At 38.9% G+C, this 16,676-nt stretch overlaps 1 protein-coding gene across 7 annotated transcripts in view; it reads left to right on the plus strand.

Annotated features, from left to right (window-relative positions):
* map2k5 (mitogen-activated protein kinase kinase 5) overlaps positions 1-16,676 on the plus strand; it is a 241,979-nt gene that overhangs the window by 29,720 nt on the left and 195,583 nt on the right. For 6 of the 7 annotated variants that reach the window (XM_067971342.1, XM_067971343.1, XM_067971344.1 and 3 more), the window contains exon 4: positions 15,686-15,755. In XM_067971342.1, the coding sequence (XP_067827443.1) occupies positions 15,686-15,755 (70 nt within the window). Of the gene's footprint in view, positions 1-6,654; positions 6,724-15,685; positions 15,756-16,676 lie in introns of all 7 variants that reach the window. The other variant, XM_067971348.1, reaches the window with a different exon arrangement.

The raw sequence follows: 16,676 nt of genomic DNA on the forward strand, positions 1-16,676 counted from the left end.
CTATCACCTGAGTTGGAATCTGCTAGACTGATGAGAAGAGAATCTTTTCTTTGTTGTGAGCTGGCTAAGTGAAATGTGTTAGAGCAAGCTCAACCAAATTCCTAATGGGTAACAAAGCTGTTTATAATTCAGGACCAATTGGTGCTAAGTCCAGCCTTGCTCTGACAAGGTCATAAAGACCACTGGTGTAGGAAATAAAAATAGCACACTGGTTCTGGGGCTTTCTGAAGTTAAGTTTGAACACATTGTTCTGGCCTCTCCCACCCTCTGACCCCCTCTCCCTCCGGTCCCCCCCCCCACCTCTCCCTCCTGCTTTCTATTCCCTTCCCTTTTTCCTTACTTTTCTTCCCCAAATACTACTTCTGTCTCATTTTTTTAAAACCCAAACTTGTTGGCACCAAATCACTACTCTGCAGTGCTTTTCCAGCTTGATGCTGTCCTGCACTGTGGGCCTTGGGCCTTGGCCCTTCGCCCAGCTCTTGCAGTTGGGGGGAAAAGTATCCTTGTCTCCTACCTTTTTGTAGTTTGATGGCACTACAGCATTATCAACTTTCTTTTGCTCTTGTGTCAAGCTGTTAGTATCCTTTGTTGACCAGCAGATAGGAGATCTGTCTTCTCAATGTTTATGTACTGATACCTTTGCTAAAGACTGCTTAATAAATTGCATGCAGCAGTTATATGAATAATGTCTACTTTGGTTTTTCTGGCCTGTTCCTTTTTTATGGATCAGCTGATTCTCATCTTGCTTATTGTAGGGCTTTGTTCATCATCTACATCATTGAGCAGTACTCTGGTATTCCCAGAGCAATGGACAGTGAGCACTCCAGTCTTGTGATAAACGCATTATGAATTATTTTAATAGCTTGTATTCCTTATAGGATACTCGGGCCCATTATTTCTCTGATGGGAAGACGCTGATCGTCGGCTATCATTTTATGCAGGCGCTAATGAAGAAATATGGGCCTTCTAGTTAACGGATGGATTGAGTGTTTTCACTATATGATGCTGAAACATTTTGTTTTTATTTCTACAAGTATATTCAATCCAGTCAAATAATAGATTAAACTAACATTCCAGTGTAGGGTTACTCAGCAAATACTGTAATAGTTAGTTAGTGTTCTACTGTGTTTAATTCATATACGTTGGACATGAAAATCAGTTGCAGGTTATAATTTTTTTAAGCTTGCAGTAATGACATTGTAATTGTCTATCCTCTGTGAGAAGATCATCACGGACCCAGAATATGGAGCTCATTGATGGCATATTAATTGACCAAAAACAGAATAAAAACCCACACATGAAAACTATGTGAATTGGAATCAATCCCAAGGAGTTATTTCAATTCTGTAATCGAATCTCATTATTCTACTGACTCATAAAGAAAGAACTTGTATTTTTATAGTGCCTTTCACAGCCTCGGGATGCCCCAAAGTGCTTCATAGCCAATGAAATACTTTAGAAGTGTAGCCACTGTTGTAATTTAGGAAAACCACTAAAGGTCTGTTGCTGTGGTTTGTGTTGTCATGTAAGCCACTTTATGTGTTGTTCTGTAATATAACTCTCAGCTAGTCTTACTATTGAAGGAACAGGACTTTCTCTGAATAGATAACAATTAAAGGGGGAATGAGTCCAGAGTACTTTTATGTTAAAATTACCCTTCTCCCCTCCCCATCAATGGAAAAAAAAATATAGCCACAATTTTGCCTTGTCTGTTGGAGATGCAGCATGAGCTTTCCTGGTGGCCAGCAGGGCAACACTGAAATCATGAGGCAGGGCTTAGTTATTTCCTGAATCTCCCACCTCTCCTGTAGACAGGGAAGCTATCTTATTAACTCAGAGTTTGCTTTCTGTTCCTAAAGTGTTTTATTTATTTGAAGGATTTCCTTTGAAGTGATGGAAGAATGGGATTGGGAGATAGCCACTTCCATTTTAACCATTGCAACATCAACTGGTTCCTCCTGTAAAATGGGAACCAGCAGTGCGCTGGCAGCTTGTGGGTGCTTTATGGATGAAATGCTACCATGTAACCTCATGTGCTAGTATTTTTGCAGCAAGCAGATAATGTGATTGGGTAGCCACCAATATTTTGCAACATTCCTATTTATGTAATCAATGGGGTTGTCGGTGTTGGTTTTCAATGATTCCGAAGATCACTCCACATAAAAGCATGAAAACGTTGTATTTGTGGGTCTACACAGGGAGGCAGCATGTTGTTCAAGTAAGGTTTTAGCTTACTTCAGCACCTTATTCAGAGTTCGGTGGAGTGAAGGAGTTGAGGACTTGACATCCAGTACTTCCCCTGCCTCCATCATCCTCTATCTTTTGCAAGATGTGTACCATTCCAAAAATGAGTGTAGAAGAATTTAATAGTGGCATGGATCCCAGTATTTGGCAGCTGTTCAAAAAAAGTAGAAATAGAGGTGTTTTTACAGAAAGAATATTGTGTTTTTTATGAGTCTTTACAGGAATATATTCCTCTAAGTTTCTTTCCAGATGATCTACAGATATGGCTGTTGGTTTTAATGTTCTGTGGTATGCAACCCCTCCCGTAACTAGTCCTCACTCCACTGATTTGATGCGCTCTGTGTTGTCTTGTGTACAGCCATAATAAATCCTGTGATTCTGCTTTTCAACTTTGGTATATCTTCACATGGTGGCATGTAAGCACTTGGAACTGGATCTTGCAGAACTAGAACCAAAGAATGTGGCTTTCTGCTAGTAACAGCTTTGAATTTTAAAAAATGCATGTTTCTTACCTCTCCCAGGAGATTACTTGGCTGCTGGTGGGTAGGAGGTGTCTAATCATGGTTCACTCATCACAACTGTGGAAGCAAAATACTCGGATGCTGGAAATCTGAAATAAAAGTTGAGTGCTGATAAAAGGTCTTCGACCTGAAACGTTAACTCTATCTTTCTCCACAGATGCTGTCTGACTTGCTGAGTATTTCCAGCATTTTCTATTTTTATATCACGACTGTGGGGTGGGCTTCTTGGACCAGATGGTCTTTTCTTGCCTGTCATTTTCGTATGCTTGGATATAGAGGATATCATTTCAAAGTTTGTACTAAACTTGGAAATGTAGTAAACAATCTGGAAGATAGTAACAGACTTCAGGAGGACATAGACAGACTGGTGAAATGGGCAATCACATGGCAGACGAAATTTAACGCAGAGAAGTGTGAAGTGATGCATTTTGGTAGGAAAAATGAGGAGTGGCAATATAAAGTAAATGGTACAATTTTAAAGGGGGTGCAGGAACAGAGAGACCTGGGGGTGCATATGCACAAATCTTTGAAGCTGGTAGGACAAGTTGAGAAGGCAGTTGAAAAAGCATATGGGATCCTGGGCTTTATTAATAGAGACATAGAGTACAAAAACAAGGAAGTTATGCTAAACCTTTATAAAACACTGGTTAGGCCTCAGCTGGAGTATTGTTCAATTCTGGGCAGCACACTTTAGGAAGGATGTCAAGGCCTTGGAGAGGGTGCAGAAGAGATTTACTGGAATGGTGCCAGGGATGAGGGACTTCAGTTATGTGGAGAGACTGGAGAAGCTGGGGTTGTTCTCCTTAGAACAGAAAAAGTTAAAGGGAGATTTGATAGAGGTGTTCAAAATCATGAATGGTTTTGATAGAGTAAATAAGGAGAAACTGTTTCCAGCGGCAGAAGGGTGGGTAACCAGAGGATACAGATTTAAGGTGATCGGCAAAAGAGCCAGAGGCGATATGAGGAAACATTTTTTTAAGCAGTGAGTTGTATTGACCTGGAATGCGCTGCCTGAAAGGATGGTGGAAGCAGATTCAGTAGTAACTTTCAAAAGGGAATTGGATATATACTTGAAGGGAAAAAATTTACAGGGTTATGGGGAAAGAGCAGGGGAATGGGACTAATTGGATAGTTCTTTCAAAGAACCAGCACAGGCACAATGGGCTGAATGGCCTCCTCCTGTGCTGTACTTACTATGATACTATGTTTGTATGTTTAAATTTGGTTCCTTTCAAAATATTGTTACTTTTCTTGCAGAGGCTAAACACCTCATAGTGAACCACCGCTACAATTTTAGCACCACGACCTTGCTACAGGATTAATGAGCACACTGCCCGGTGGTAAGATTGTGCTACGACCTCAACTGGAATACAGTCACCAAAAATTTGTCTCCCTTCTAGTCACCTTTATAAATTTTCTGTGTGCCTACTTTGGCAGACAGATTGATTCAGAGCAGTAAGATATAACCTTCAAGACCATGGAATTTCTTTCCCACTCAGGAAACTTTTTTTTTGTCCTGTTGACTTCCTCCTCTTCTGGAGGCACTTTCCAGCAGGGGACTGCACAGCAATGGGGAGCAGAACCTCCCTGATTATTTTTGTTCCTCTCTAGCCCACAGGCATTGAGGCCAAATATAGTACTGTATTCCAGTTGCTACAGTGTTTGAGAGCTAAAGAAAGTTTGTTTTCATTATAAATCAGTCAATCTGCTGTACATTATATTAATGCAAAGTGAACACGCTGCAATAATTGGTTAGAAAGGTAAAAAACAAAAAACTATCAATATGTGCAAGTCTTTGGAGGGGATTCTATAATTGGGTGTTAATGTTTATTCTGAATGAGTGAGTGTTAAAGTTGTGAACTTAAGAAATGCACTGACAAACATTTTTATTATGTATCTAAAATAATTACAGTAATGAAAAGAACTCCTTAAATATGTAGAAAAAATACCTTTTAATCCTCTTCTGGGATTTTTATTTCTTTTAAAAGAAAAAAGTTTTTGCAAGGCATAACTATTTAACCAATGCTAAACAAATGTTTTGTTCAGTCACTTACATGGGGAAATAATGAAATTAGTGGGAGCTGATAGTATTGGCTGATAAAGAGTATCAAAATATTATAGTATTTCAGTCTTCGAACATGTCATCCATAATGACTTTACAGTCCATCAGTCACATTTTTCTGCTGCATTGTCTTTTGATTAATATCCAGTACACACCAGTTAATGGCACACCCTGTTAATGGGAACACTCATTTAAAGGGGAACATTTCCCCAGGCGCTGATTCATTCCCTGTACTGTCTCTGTTCGTTTTTGTTGTTACTTAGCGGAAATGACTGGATAAAGGGAATGTTTTACTTGCCACCAACTTGTTTCCACTAGGCAATTTTTTTGTGTATTTACTGTTAAATCTGGTCTGTCAGTTGCAGTTTTTCACACCTAGTGGAAAGGCCAATAAGTAAATTGAGAAGTAATGATTGGATGATACTAAATGTGGGCTATAGATTGTAGGAAGAAAAAGACTGAGGGAGGTAAGGAGTTCCACAGTTTTCAGTTCCTTGTTTGGGGGAGGGGGGGGGCAACATTTTCAGATGTGGGACAATTTCAGTTTGTGTTATGATGTTGTAATGTTGTGATGTGCATTGTATTGTGGGACATTTTCTCAGCATTGGCTGTTTAGATTGAAGCAGATGCTCTGTTAATCTGCTATCTACCTTTGCTGGGCACAGTGTAGGTGGTACTTGAGTAAACACATGATGGCTCTATTCTACATTTTTGCGCTGAACTTTCATTACTATAAGCATACAAATGAAATATGCACAGTAGCTAGAATTGGGGGTGGGACAGAATAGCGTGCGAAACATCCAATCGGATTATCCTCCGCATCCAGTCTGTTATTTTTCATCCCTTTTTCTTGCTGTACTTTTCCTTCAAATTTAATGTAGTCCTTCCTTTACAACTTATTGAAGGTAGAGATGGGAGGCAAAAAAACGGGCATCTTTGGTGTAGGAGCTTAAGTATAGTTCCATGGGCGCTGGCTGCCCTTTTATTACCTTGCTCAACTGACCATTCTTGATGTATGAACTTAGAAAGTGAATGTTGGTTGGCTATTCGATGGCATGACAGCCAGGCCAAGTTCTCGCTCATCATCCGTGTGTGCACACTTTCCAGCAGGTGTCACTGGATAGAGCTGAGGAACATAACACTGGCTGCGTTTATGCCTTCCCAGTCCAGAGTCACTGAAGCCAATTGTAGTGTCCATACTGCTGCTTCCGCTGAGTTCAGGTAATTCAGCATAGACCAGTAATTGAGCTGGGACCCTTTTCATGATTTTTTCCAATTTAAAATTTAACAATTTTTGGTAAGTGAAAATTTAATTTGTGCAAGTTTAAAAAGAAGTTACATTCCAACCAGTGAGCAAATATTTAAAACTTTCTGTGGACTAGATGATGCTTTCCATAGAGGAGTTGTAAGAATAGCAGATTTACACAAGCCAGTGTTTGAGGGGGCAAAAAGAACTCTGCAGGTGTATAAGGAACTTTTCCAGATTTTATATTTGGTTATTTGGGTAATCATAGTAATAATCAATAGACAAGTTGGCCATAAAATGAATCAAGTGCTGGAGAGACTGTGATTAAATCAAAGTGTGATCGCTGCTCCCCATAGAGAGTGGTCTGTACAAGACCTTCCAGTATATAAAAAAACAAGGTTTTCTGGCAAGGGTTATCATTGATGGTCCTGACTGATAGTCAAATGCCATAATACTATGGATATCTGGAATGCATATTCTACAGAAGTGGAAGTACAACAAAGGCTTTGTTAAATTTGCATTTGTTCTCTTCAGTGACTTTTTAAAAAAGATAATTTTGTTTTAATAACCATTCCTTGCAGAGGGAGAAGAGGAGCTGACCAGTTCTCAGTCGTATACCAGTGAACACTTAAAAAATCAGCTGATTGGAGGTACATGAAATGCCACCACCAGTGACTCCACATGATAATGAAAATGTTAACTTAGTATGGATGATGCTCTGTACCATTCAATAACTTTTTAATATATACATATTTAATATACACATACGTATGTATATACATGTGGATATATATATAAAATATATCTGTGCAGTGATTGGCTACTCGTTCTGAATATGCTGAAGTGGAAATGTCATTAAAGTGCAGTTTGCATATTTTAACCACTGACCTGCTATTCATAACTGTTACAGCTGTGAGCTTTTCTGAGGATTGGTAAATGGGCTGGCCAGTATAGCACCGATTTTTTTTTATATATATAGATGAAAATCTTCATTTTTGATATCTCAATCTCTGCTGAGTGGACTGATCTCTGTCACGGTAGCAATTGTGATGCTAGAATTGACCTTTATGAACCTGTGCTAGGCAGAAGACAAGTACCCAGGGCTCCTGCTCTGTAAATGCCACCCAATGGCCCCTGCTGGAAAGTGTGTGCATATGGAAGTGAAGATACAGTCAAGCTTGGCTGTGATGTCTCATGCAATAAATAGCCTGTTGACCCTTGCTGTCTAAGCTCGCACATAAAGAATGGCCATAAGTACCCCATGGGGGGCAGCTAGTGAGCATGGAACTGTATCCCAGTAGGAGACTGCACTTTCAGGAGAGGAGACAATTTGTGGGGTGGGGGAAATGAGCAGAACAAAACACTTCCAAAAAGCTCATTTTTACTGACACATTTCTGTTGGGTGCTATTTTTAAAAAAATATATAAACTTTGTGACAAATAATGGCTCACTGCAGCTCCAAACATAGAATGACATTGATGGTCGGCAATGTTACGCAGTGGAAAATATTGCTTTGCGGATTGAACATCTGGGCCCCCGTAGCTGTTCAGTGTTGCTTAATTTTTCTGTGTCTTTACTGTCTGGGAAATAAATTGGTTCTGTCAGAAGTCAGCATTCATTCAAACAATTTTTTTAAATCTTCATTTATTTATAAGAGGAGCTGTATTTAGCTATGATTGTAGTTTAGAGTTGGTCCCTGTTGGCAAGGTAACAGGAAAGCCAAGTATCAACTGATAAAAAGATGGTTGAGAATGCAAACATAGATCAAATATACCTAATAAAATAGGTTATGCTCTCTTGAGTGTATTATGTTTTGGTTGTAAAGAGTTTTTCTTAAACATTTTGCAGATTTGGAGATAATTTTATGTGGCTTGGAATTAAGTTCCATAATTGAAAAGCAGTAAAAGTGCTGCAAGATTTGCCAACGTTGCTTTTAACAGCGGGATGCCTGCAATTTGCATTAGTGAATGATCTTATATTATAATGTGATGCTAATGCTATCCAAGACAATCTAGTGGATGGGTAAGGAAAAGCAGTATTATTAAAACATAGCGTACTAGTGTACTAAATGAAATACTTGCCATAAATTGAAGAAATTTAAAATTCTTTCAAAACCATGAAGTGATTTAGAGGGGAATGAAAGCATAGTTGAACTTCATTATTAAAGTTCACTGATATGAACTTGTTACAATCCCTAAAATAATTGTTCTTATGAGGCAGCTTGTTCTCTGTTTCAATTCTGATCTTGATTTTAATGGAGCTTCACCCGGAACCACAGCAAATTGTTAGAACAGGAAGTTTGAGGGGAACCTGGTTGGTGCAGTGGTCACCTCTCAGAACTGGGTTGAAATCCAGCCCAGACTAGTGGAATAAAAATGTTTGTTCTGTTTACTGGAATGATTCTAAATGAAATGAATTTGGGTAGTTCTGATGCAGTTCCTAGTAGGTAGGATGAATAAGCCAAAACTACTCTTGATTTGATTCTAATTGACAATCTCACTGATGCTGCAAGCATGACTAGTGCGGGGAATATAAAATTCACACTGGTACGTTGAGGAGTCACATTCTAAGATTGGGTTACGGTATGTTATTGGGACAGAATATGTTGAGCTTTGTGCTGCATCTAACCTGTGCAATACATGTCGCTAAAAGTGGAAAAATTTCCATTTCTTTAGCAATGATTTTTGTCACCCCGATGGACATAAAAATCCTTTTCTCTCCACCATCCTTCTGAATAGAATGCCATTCTTAAAACTTGAGACTTTTTCCTATTAAGTCACCTGCGTAAATTGGACTGGACTCTTTCTGTACTACAGTAGACTTTACTTGCCAATTAAAATGGGAAATTTAAGTCATTAGGATAGGAAGGGAGGGAGGGCTCCCACCTGTAGCTGAGTACCCTGGAGTTGGAATCAGCCTCATGGCAGCATGTCTCTGTGCTAAAGTTCCTCACATGAGCATCTGGATTAAGCAGTTGTTGATGAGAAAGTCGGGTATGCACTATTGGTCATGGATATCCAGAACATCAAAGTGGCTGGCATGTTTCGAGTTGCCTACATAGATCCATCTATCTTGTTGAAAGTAGGTGTCCATTATACAGCTGTCTCAGATTTGGGGTGACAGATATTGAAAAATGTTGCTTGCAGGTCAGGTACAAAAGCCCGGGTTCGTATATCTATGTTTGAAGCCTTACATAATTGGGCTGCAGAGAGACAAGCAGCTGCCGAAGCTCCATACTTCCAGCTGGTGAAACCAGCAGTTTTAGCTAGTTAAACTCTGGCATTTCTCCAATGCATACTGGTGAGGTCCCTAAGCCGTGGCTTTTGGCAACCTGGATTAAGCTCGACTTGGGTAAGTGGGATGTATCCCTACTGGTGAAGACTCTGCATTTTATTTTGTGCAGGGGTCACTAGATAGTGATCAGGATCTACCTATTTTTTGTTCTTTTTATCCCATCCTTAAACCAAGTATATTACTCCAATTATTGCCCTCATTGTGATCATTTAACTTAGTACAAACTGGAAATCAAACTTGGGACCTTCTGGCCTGAGTGGCTCAACCCTACAAAGTTCAATATACCTACCAGTTGAGGGAGCACTAAAATTTCTATTGTTTATTTAAAAATGCTCAAATTGCCGTGACCAGAATGCTGACTCTGAAGCAGTGTTAGCATGCCAGCTGTGGTAAAACGACTACACGTCCTTCACTGTAAATGTAGACAAGATGGCCGGTGCCAATTGAGTGGGTTAGAGAGTTAAATGGTGCCCCTCCTGTTTAGTGACTTGCATAAATGTTCTTTGGTGACGTTAAGCAAATAAAGAGGGGTGGAGGGGGGGGGAACATGCCTGTAAATCTTGTGATTTTTGACAGCTACTGATTGGAAAGTTGCTTGCAACTAGAATAGCTGCCTTAGGCAGACAGTACAAGCTGCGGATCAATAACTGGCAAATTTCCTATTAAAAATACACGAACAAAGCTCAAAATAGCCAGTGGCGTCATATTTTCTGTGAAAATTACTACGTTTAGAAATGTCATTGTATTTCGGCAAGACTTTATTTTGAACTGTTTTTCGAGACTACTTGTTAACATTTATTACTGCTCTAAAAGGTCGATCTGTAAAACTGCTACCATTAAAACCTACTTGTCTTGATGGTTTGAGTAATAGACGGCACCAATTATTTTTTGCAAGGGTAATAAAAGCTTTTGAAAATAAGTTTTTCTCAGTACATTGTGTTGAAGTTGGCTTTTTGTTTCCAAATTGTTGGTATGGTCGAAGGAAAGGAAAGCAATATCCACTCTTTGATTTTCAGCTTATTTGGCAACCGAAGGTAGCCACTAAATAAGCTGCAAATTGGCAAAACCAAATCGGATAAATATTCTATTAGATTGTTTCTGCTCACCATTCAATGTCCTGATTATCTCATGACTTCAGTTCATTAGACACTATAGTAAGATTCATATCAGTGTTGTGATTAAATACCATAGTTTTGTAAAACTCTTCATTTATTCTTGCTCTTCAAATTCCTCCCTGCACTCTGACTGTTCTGAAATCAGGATTCACCATACCATCTCCTACTCGTAACTCATTCTTTTCCAGGACCTTGAAAGTGTGGAATTCCTTAGTCTTCCCTCCCACTGATAATCTCCAGACTTTTAAAAGCCAAGCTCAGTGTCATCACAATTTGATTTATCTCAACTTTCTCCTGACTGTTTTGCATCTTTGATGATGTCCTGCACTTTGGGTCTCTGCCCTCACCTAACTCCCATTCAAAAAGCTGGTATCAGTAAAAGTGACCATGAAGCTGTTGGATTGTCGTAAAAACCCAACTAGTTCACTGATGTCCTTTCAAGAAGGAAACCTGCTGTCCCTATCTGGTCTGGCTTATATGTGACTCCAGTCCCACACCAATGTGGTTGACTCGTGACTGTCCTCTGAAGTGGCCTAGCAATCCGCTCAGTTGTCAGGGCACCTAGGGATGGGCAATAAATGCCGGCCTTGCCAACGACGCCCACATCCTGAGTGTAAATTTTTTTTAAAGTGTAAACAGAAATTGTTACCTGTGTTCTATGATGGAAATTTTCTTTTTACAGCGACAATGTGTTTGTGCAGCACATTGAGTTACTAACATATTGTATTGTGACACAGATTCTAGTCTCCCCATGCTACTGAGTTCTCAATTTTTTTTTAGAGGAGACTCAGTGCTTCCCCAAAACAGCGATTATCGGAGACTGAGTAATTCCTGTGCCATTTGTGCACACTACTGGCATCCAGCTGAGTGTAGCATTGGCAGAGCAAGTCAGCCACAGCTATACAGGCCCTGGAGAATGAAGACAAAATAAATGGAATTTTCCCTCAAATTTAAAAAAAAATTCTGCCTGAAGTCAGTACTGCTAATGTTCATTTACAGATCTAAAATCCATTTATTGTTTAGTCATTACTGCTTACACTTAAAGAACAAAGCTGTCTAATGGCAGTAATTAATAATAAAGGTGCCAGTGATTTGTTGTGGCATGAGGCAAAACAATAATCACTTTTGTCCACCACCTTCACAACTGCACAGCTTGGTGTTCATTGTTGCCTAATAAAGGTCCAGTTTACGCCAGCTAAATAAATTTTAAATCATCAGAATTTTTGGTGTCTGGTACTGTCCAAACTGAATCTCATAATATGGACTATTGTCTCTCTGTGCAGATGGTCTTTAAGAAATGTTTATCTTTATAACTATCTTGTGAGTCAGCAGGCAACAGTGAAGTGTTGCAAATCATTTTTTTACATAGTTGTCACTAGGAATTCACTAAAGTGAACGTGAGAACCTTTTGTACAATGCCCATTTGCACTGTGAAAAATATCCAATAATACAATTAGATTACAGATGTTATCCTTCCAAACTTGGATTATGTCTGGAGAATATTTTGAACTAGGGTGAAGTTGTAGTAGTTATTGGTCTGTCATTGATGGTCATAGTGGTGGGAGCAATTTGAGATGATTAATTACAGATACCACACAAGAATTGTATTGTCAGATTAAAGCATATTGGTTTAGTGTATTTTTCTTCCCTTAGTGTTTTGGTACTAATATATTAAATTAGCCTAGAGACAAAAGTGAGACATTTGGGATTATAGTTTGCCCTTCCCTTCTATATGTGGCCATGGCAGTTGTATAAAATATTATTGTAAAATAGTTGCTACATTAAGCTTTATAATGAAATCCTTAAATTGTATCCTACACTTTTGAAGTTGGGTGAAAGTAGGATTGGGCTTGATAGTGGTGCCCACTGCAGTCAAATAGCCTGCCAACATTCACTGTCTAGGATTACTCATGAAGAATGGACACTTTTGTAAGATCTCAATGGGCAACTTGTGCCTCTGGAACCATACTCCAACAAAGAGAAAGGAGAAAGAAAAATATTGCATCCTACTTAATCGTTGTTTAGAGTTCGTTTAACTTTATGCAATGCTTGGCTAAATCAGCATATAATAAATCCTGCATATATTATTCTATAAGAATACATTAAATTTCTTGAGTTACTAATGAATGAAAGCTGAAGGTGGTGCTACATATAATTTATATATGGTGAATTTCCAAAGCAGTCACAGTGCTTGTACAAGGAGATAAATATATCCGATTTGCTTTATGGCAATGTATGATGGCCATAGAATTTCCTAGTAATCAGCTGCAAATTAATCCTCAGGAAATATGCAATAATTAATTGAATTGTAAGTGTTAGTCTTTCATTGTAAAACACCTTCTGGTATCAACCACAGCAAGCAGGCTGACTATCAGTGACAGAAATGACACATAAACCGGCACAAAATTGAAGAAAATTTCCTCACAATTATTTTTTTTAAAAAAATGTTTAAATGATTTTAAGGCAGTAATCTAATCTTGAAGTTTATGTGACATTTATAAACCAAAGTAGTTTATGATATTTGAACCCCTTGATTAGATCCCAACCTCTGGATTTCTTCCAATATGCTGTGTGTAAACCATCTGTAACCCCTCAAATAGAATATTGATTTGTAATCATTCTTGGGTATCTATCATAGTTTATTTGTGTTTTCATGCTGTTTTTGAGCAAAGACAGTTGAGGACGGTATTTTTCTCCCTGCTCCCCCTTCCTCTCCTAAAAGCAGGAGTATAGTTATGAGTTCTGGCACTCCTCTGATACCTTGACCAAGTGGCCATCATTCATGGGCTTAGATAAGGAGCATTGACTCGTTGACTGTTCCTTTGGGATCGGGTGCATGCAGACTCTTATAGAATCGTACAGCAAAGATGGAGGCCATTCAGTCCGTTGTGCCTGTGCCGGCTCTTTGAAAGAGCTATCCAATTAGTCCCACTCTCCCTGCTCTTTTATTTCCTGCCAGAGTTACTGGATAGTGATCAGGGGTGGGATCTCTGGCTGTTTTACTCATCTCTTTCCCACAATTTTCCCCAGCCCCAATTGTAGCACCTCCATAAATTTTATTTTAACCACAAAAGATTAATGTCAGATTAATATATGAAGCATTACACTGCTAGTGTTAAAATTCATTCGTTATGAATTTTGGCAGTGAAGCAAAATACTGAAGCAGAAACATTTTGTTCTATAGTTATTAGTACTATTGGTGTGAAAATTGATCCAGTTTAAACTTGGAAGAAAGCAGTGGTGTAAGTCTTGACCCAAATTTTGTAGGATCAGAAATCCAGATAGACTCACAAATCAGTAGATGATAAATTCTATATTGACAATATTATGCTTATTTTGCTAATGTGGATTGCAGTGTTAACCTTGCTTTTTAACTAAGAATGTATGAAGTGTCCAATAGGCTAATTGGGTCAACAGTGTTTGGTATCCACCAGTTTTTTTTCTAACTGGAGCTATTGTTGCTTTTGAGAAAAGAGAAAACTGCAAAATTCTGAAAATATGAAAATGCTGGAAATACATAACATTTGGAGAGAGAAAATAAATTTATAATTTGGATAGATGGCCTTCATTGGATCTCAGTTCTGACAAAGGGTGTCTCCTGGCCCCATGCTAACTGATATTGTTAATGGCTCCCTCAGCTCGGACACTATCTCTCTCATTTTTATCACTGTCATCACCCTTCCTCAAAAAACCTACCCATGATCCATGCATTCTCTCCAGCTACCACCCCATCTCTAGCCTCCCTTTTCTTTCTAAAGTTCTCAAATGTGTCATTGCTACTAAGCTCTGTGCCAATATCTGAAAAACAAACCGTTTAAATCCCTTGTCTAACTTTTGCCTGCTCACAGCACTAACATTGCCCTAGCCAAATGCACAAATGACTGTCTCTGACTGTGACCTTGGTGCAGTATCCCTCTTCATCCACTTCACAATGTTGGAAACGTTTGACACGTTATCACCTATTCTATTTTGTTCAGCACTCATATAGTTCCACTGCTACTTGTCCGAACTCTGCCAGTATACCTCCAGTAATGGCTTCTTTTCCTGTTGCCATACAGTCACCTCTGGTGTCCCCAAGAATCAATCCAGGTCACCTCCTCTTCCTCATTTATATGCTGCCCCTCGATGACATCATCAGCAGGTGTGGGATCAGCTTCCATATGCATGCTTATGATACCCTGCTCTACCCTCCACCACTTCCCTTGACCCCACAACCATTTCTGTTATTAGTCTGCCAGTTTGACATAAAGTTAAGGACAAGTTAAATTTCCAACTGAATATTAGAAAGATCAAGGCTATTACTTTTGGGCTCACATCATGAACTCCACTTTCTTGACACTGACTCCACTCCCCTCCGCAGTTATGTAGTTAGGCTGACCCAGACCATGCAAATCCATGGTTTCTTTCACTTGCAGCTAAGCTTAAAACCTCATGTCGCATCCACCATCAAGACTGTTTACTTCCACCTCTGCAATATTACCCCTATCCCACTAAACCCATACCCATTTTTTTTTCTCTGATTTAATTTCTCCACTGCCCTCCTAATTGGCCTCCCAACCCCCAACCTCCATCCATCATAAACTCTAACTTGTCTAAAATTCAGCTGTTTGTATCATGTTCCATGCTAAGTCTAGCTAATTATCACCCCAACCTTGCCCAACTATGTTAGCTCCCTGGCTCCCAATGTGTTGAATTTAAAGTTTTTATCCTCTTTAAGTTGCTCCTTTGCCTCAGCCTGCCTTACCTCTGCAATCACCTCCAGCCTTATATCCCCTGTCACATCCTTCAGTTCTCTGACCCTGCCATCCCTTTGTCCCAATAATGGTGGTAGAGCTTTCAGTCACCTCGGCCCAACTGTAACTCTCTCCCCAAACCCCTCCACCTCTCCTCTTCTCCACCTTTAAGAATCTTCTTGAGACTCATCTTCATGACCAAGTTTTCAGTTATCTCTACCAACTCTGCCACCATGGCTAAGTGCCTGTTCCTTTATCTTATTTATTACCCCTTCCCCCTGGAAAGCACTGTGGGACATTTTCTATATTAATAAAGGTGCTACATAAAGGTGCAAATTATTGTTGCCTACTCGAAAATGTTAAGAAACCTTCTCATTTTACCTATTTTTATTTGGAAAGACTATAAATAATTCAATTTTATTTAAATTTAGGCATGAATACATTGTGTGTGTATGTGCTTTCTTTTCTAGTATTATACTACTGTGACAGAACAGCAGGTTAATGGAGAGATGATTGAACCGCTGCAGATATATCCACGAGGTAAGATGGCTGACTTTGCATCTGTATATTCAGAATGAGTAAAAGGAGATGCATGTAAGTCTACATTTGTGTTTATATTTTTTTTCTCTCGACCATATCTACAAATCTTTGAAAATTAAGCCATATTATTGATCCTTGATGTTTATGCATGGTATATCCGCGATGGTATGTTTTATCCTTAGCACCCACCATGACAATTGCTAACAAATAAAGGACCCAAATAAAGAATAAAATTCAACAAATTCCACTGTGTCTTTTTTGATAATGAAAGCATGGGAATGATTTAAAGGTTTTTCTTGCTGACCATTATAAATTGCCCGTTTAACTTTCATGTCATCTAGACCCTTCGATGAGATAGCTGCTATGTAATCACTCACAGACATCCATTCTCTATGTAATAAGTATGAGGTGCTCAGTAGATTTATTTTTAAGGTACTGTCATAATGGCCAGATGGCTTAATAAGTGAAACTAAGGCAGAAGTATGAGCTGCTCTAACAACAGAATCCCCGAGTCTCTTTCTGCTATTACAAAGTATGGATGGTGTCGATGGATGGAGGAATTTGGGTAAGAGATTGTTACTATATATATTAAATAGCTAGATGAAAATGAATAGAAGACGATAATTTAATCTTGGGGTCCAGGTGACCTCAACAAATTCCACCAAGCTGTTGAGGTTTCCGACTTCATCTAAATTTCTTCGCTATAAATTGCTACCTTGATGCTGCTTCACAACCATGTTTTTTTAAAATTAGTCTCTTTAGATATAAATATTCTGCTATATTCCAGGTTAATTAATTGGGTTATTCTGCTGTTTGCAAATTGGATACAGTGATAGTCACTGTTTAAGATAATGGTTAAATGACCCAGGAACTAAAATTTATGTAGCCACTTGGACAAATGCATCTTTCCACATTGGCAAT

Source organism: Heptranchias perlo, chromosome 34, assembly GCF_035084215.1.
Source record: "Heptranchias perlo isolate sHepPer1 chromosome 34, sHepPer1.hap1, whole genome shotgun sequence".
NCBI classification, from domain to species: Eukaryota; Metazoa; Chordata; class Chondrichthyes; order Hexanchiformes; family Hexanchidae; genus Heptranchias; species Heptranchias perlo.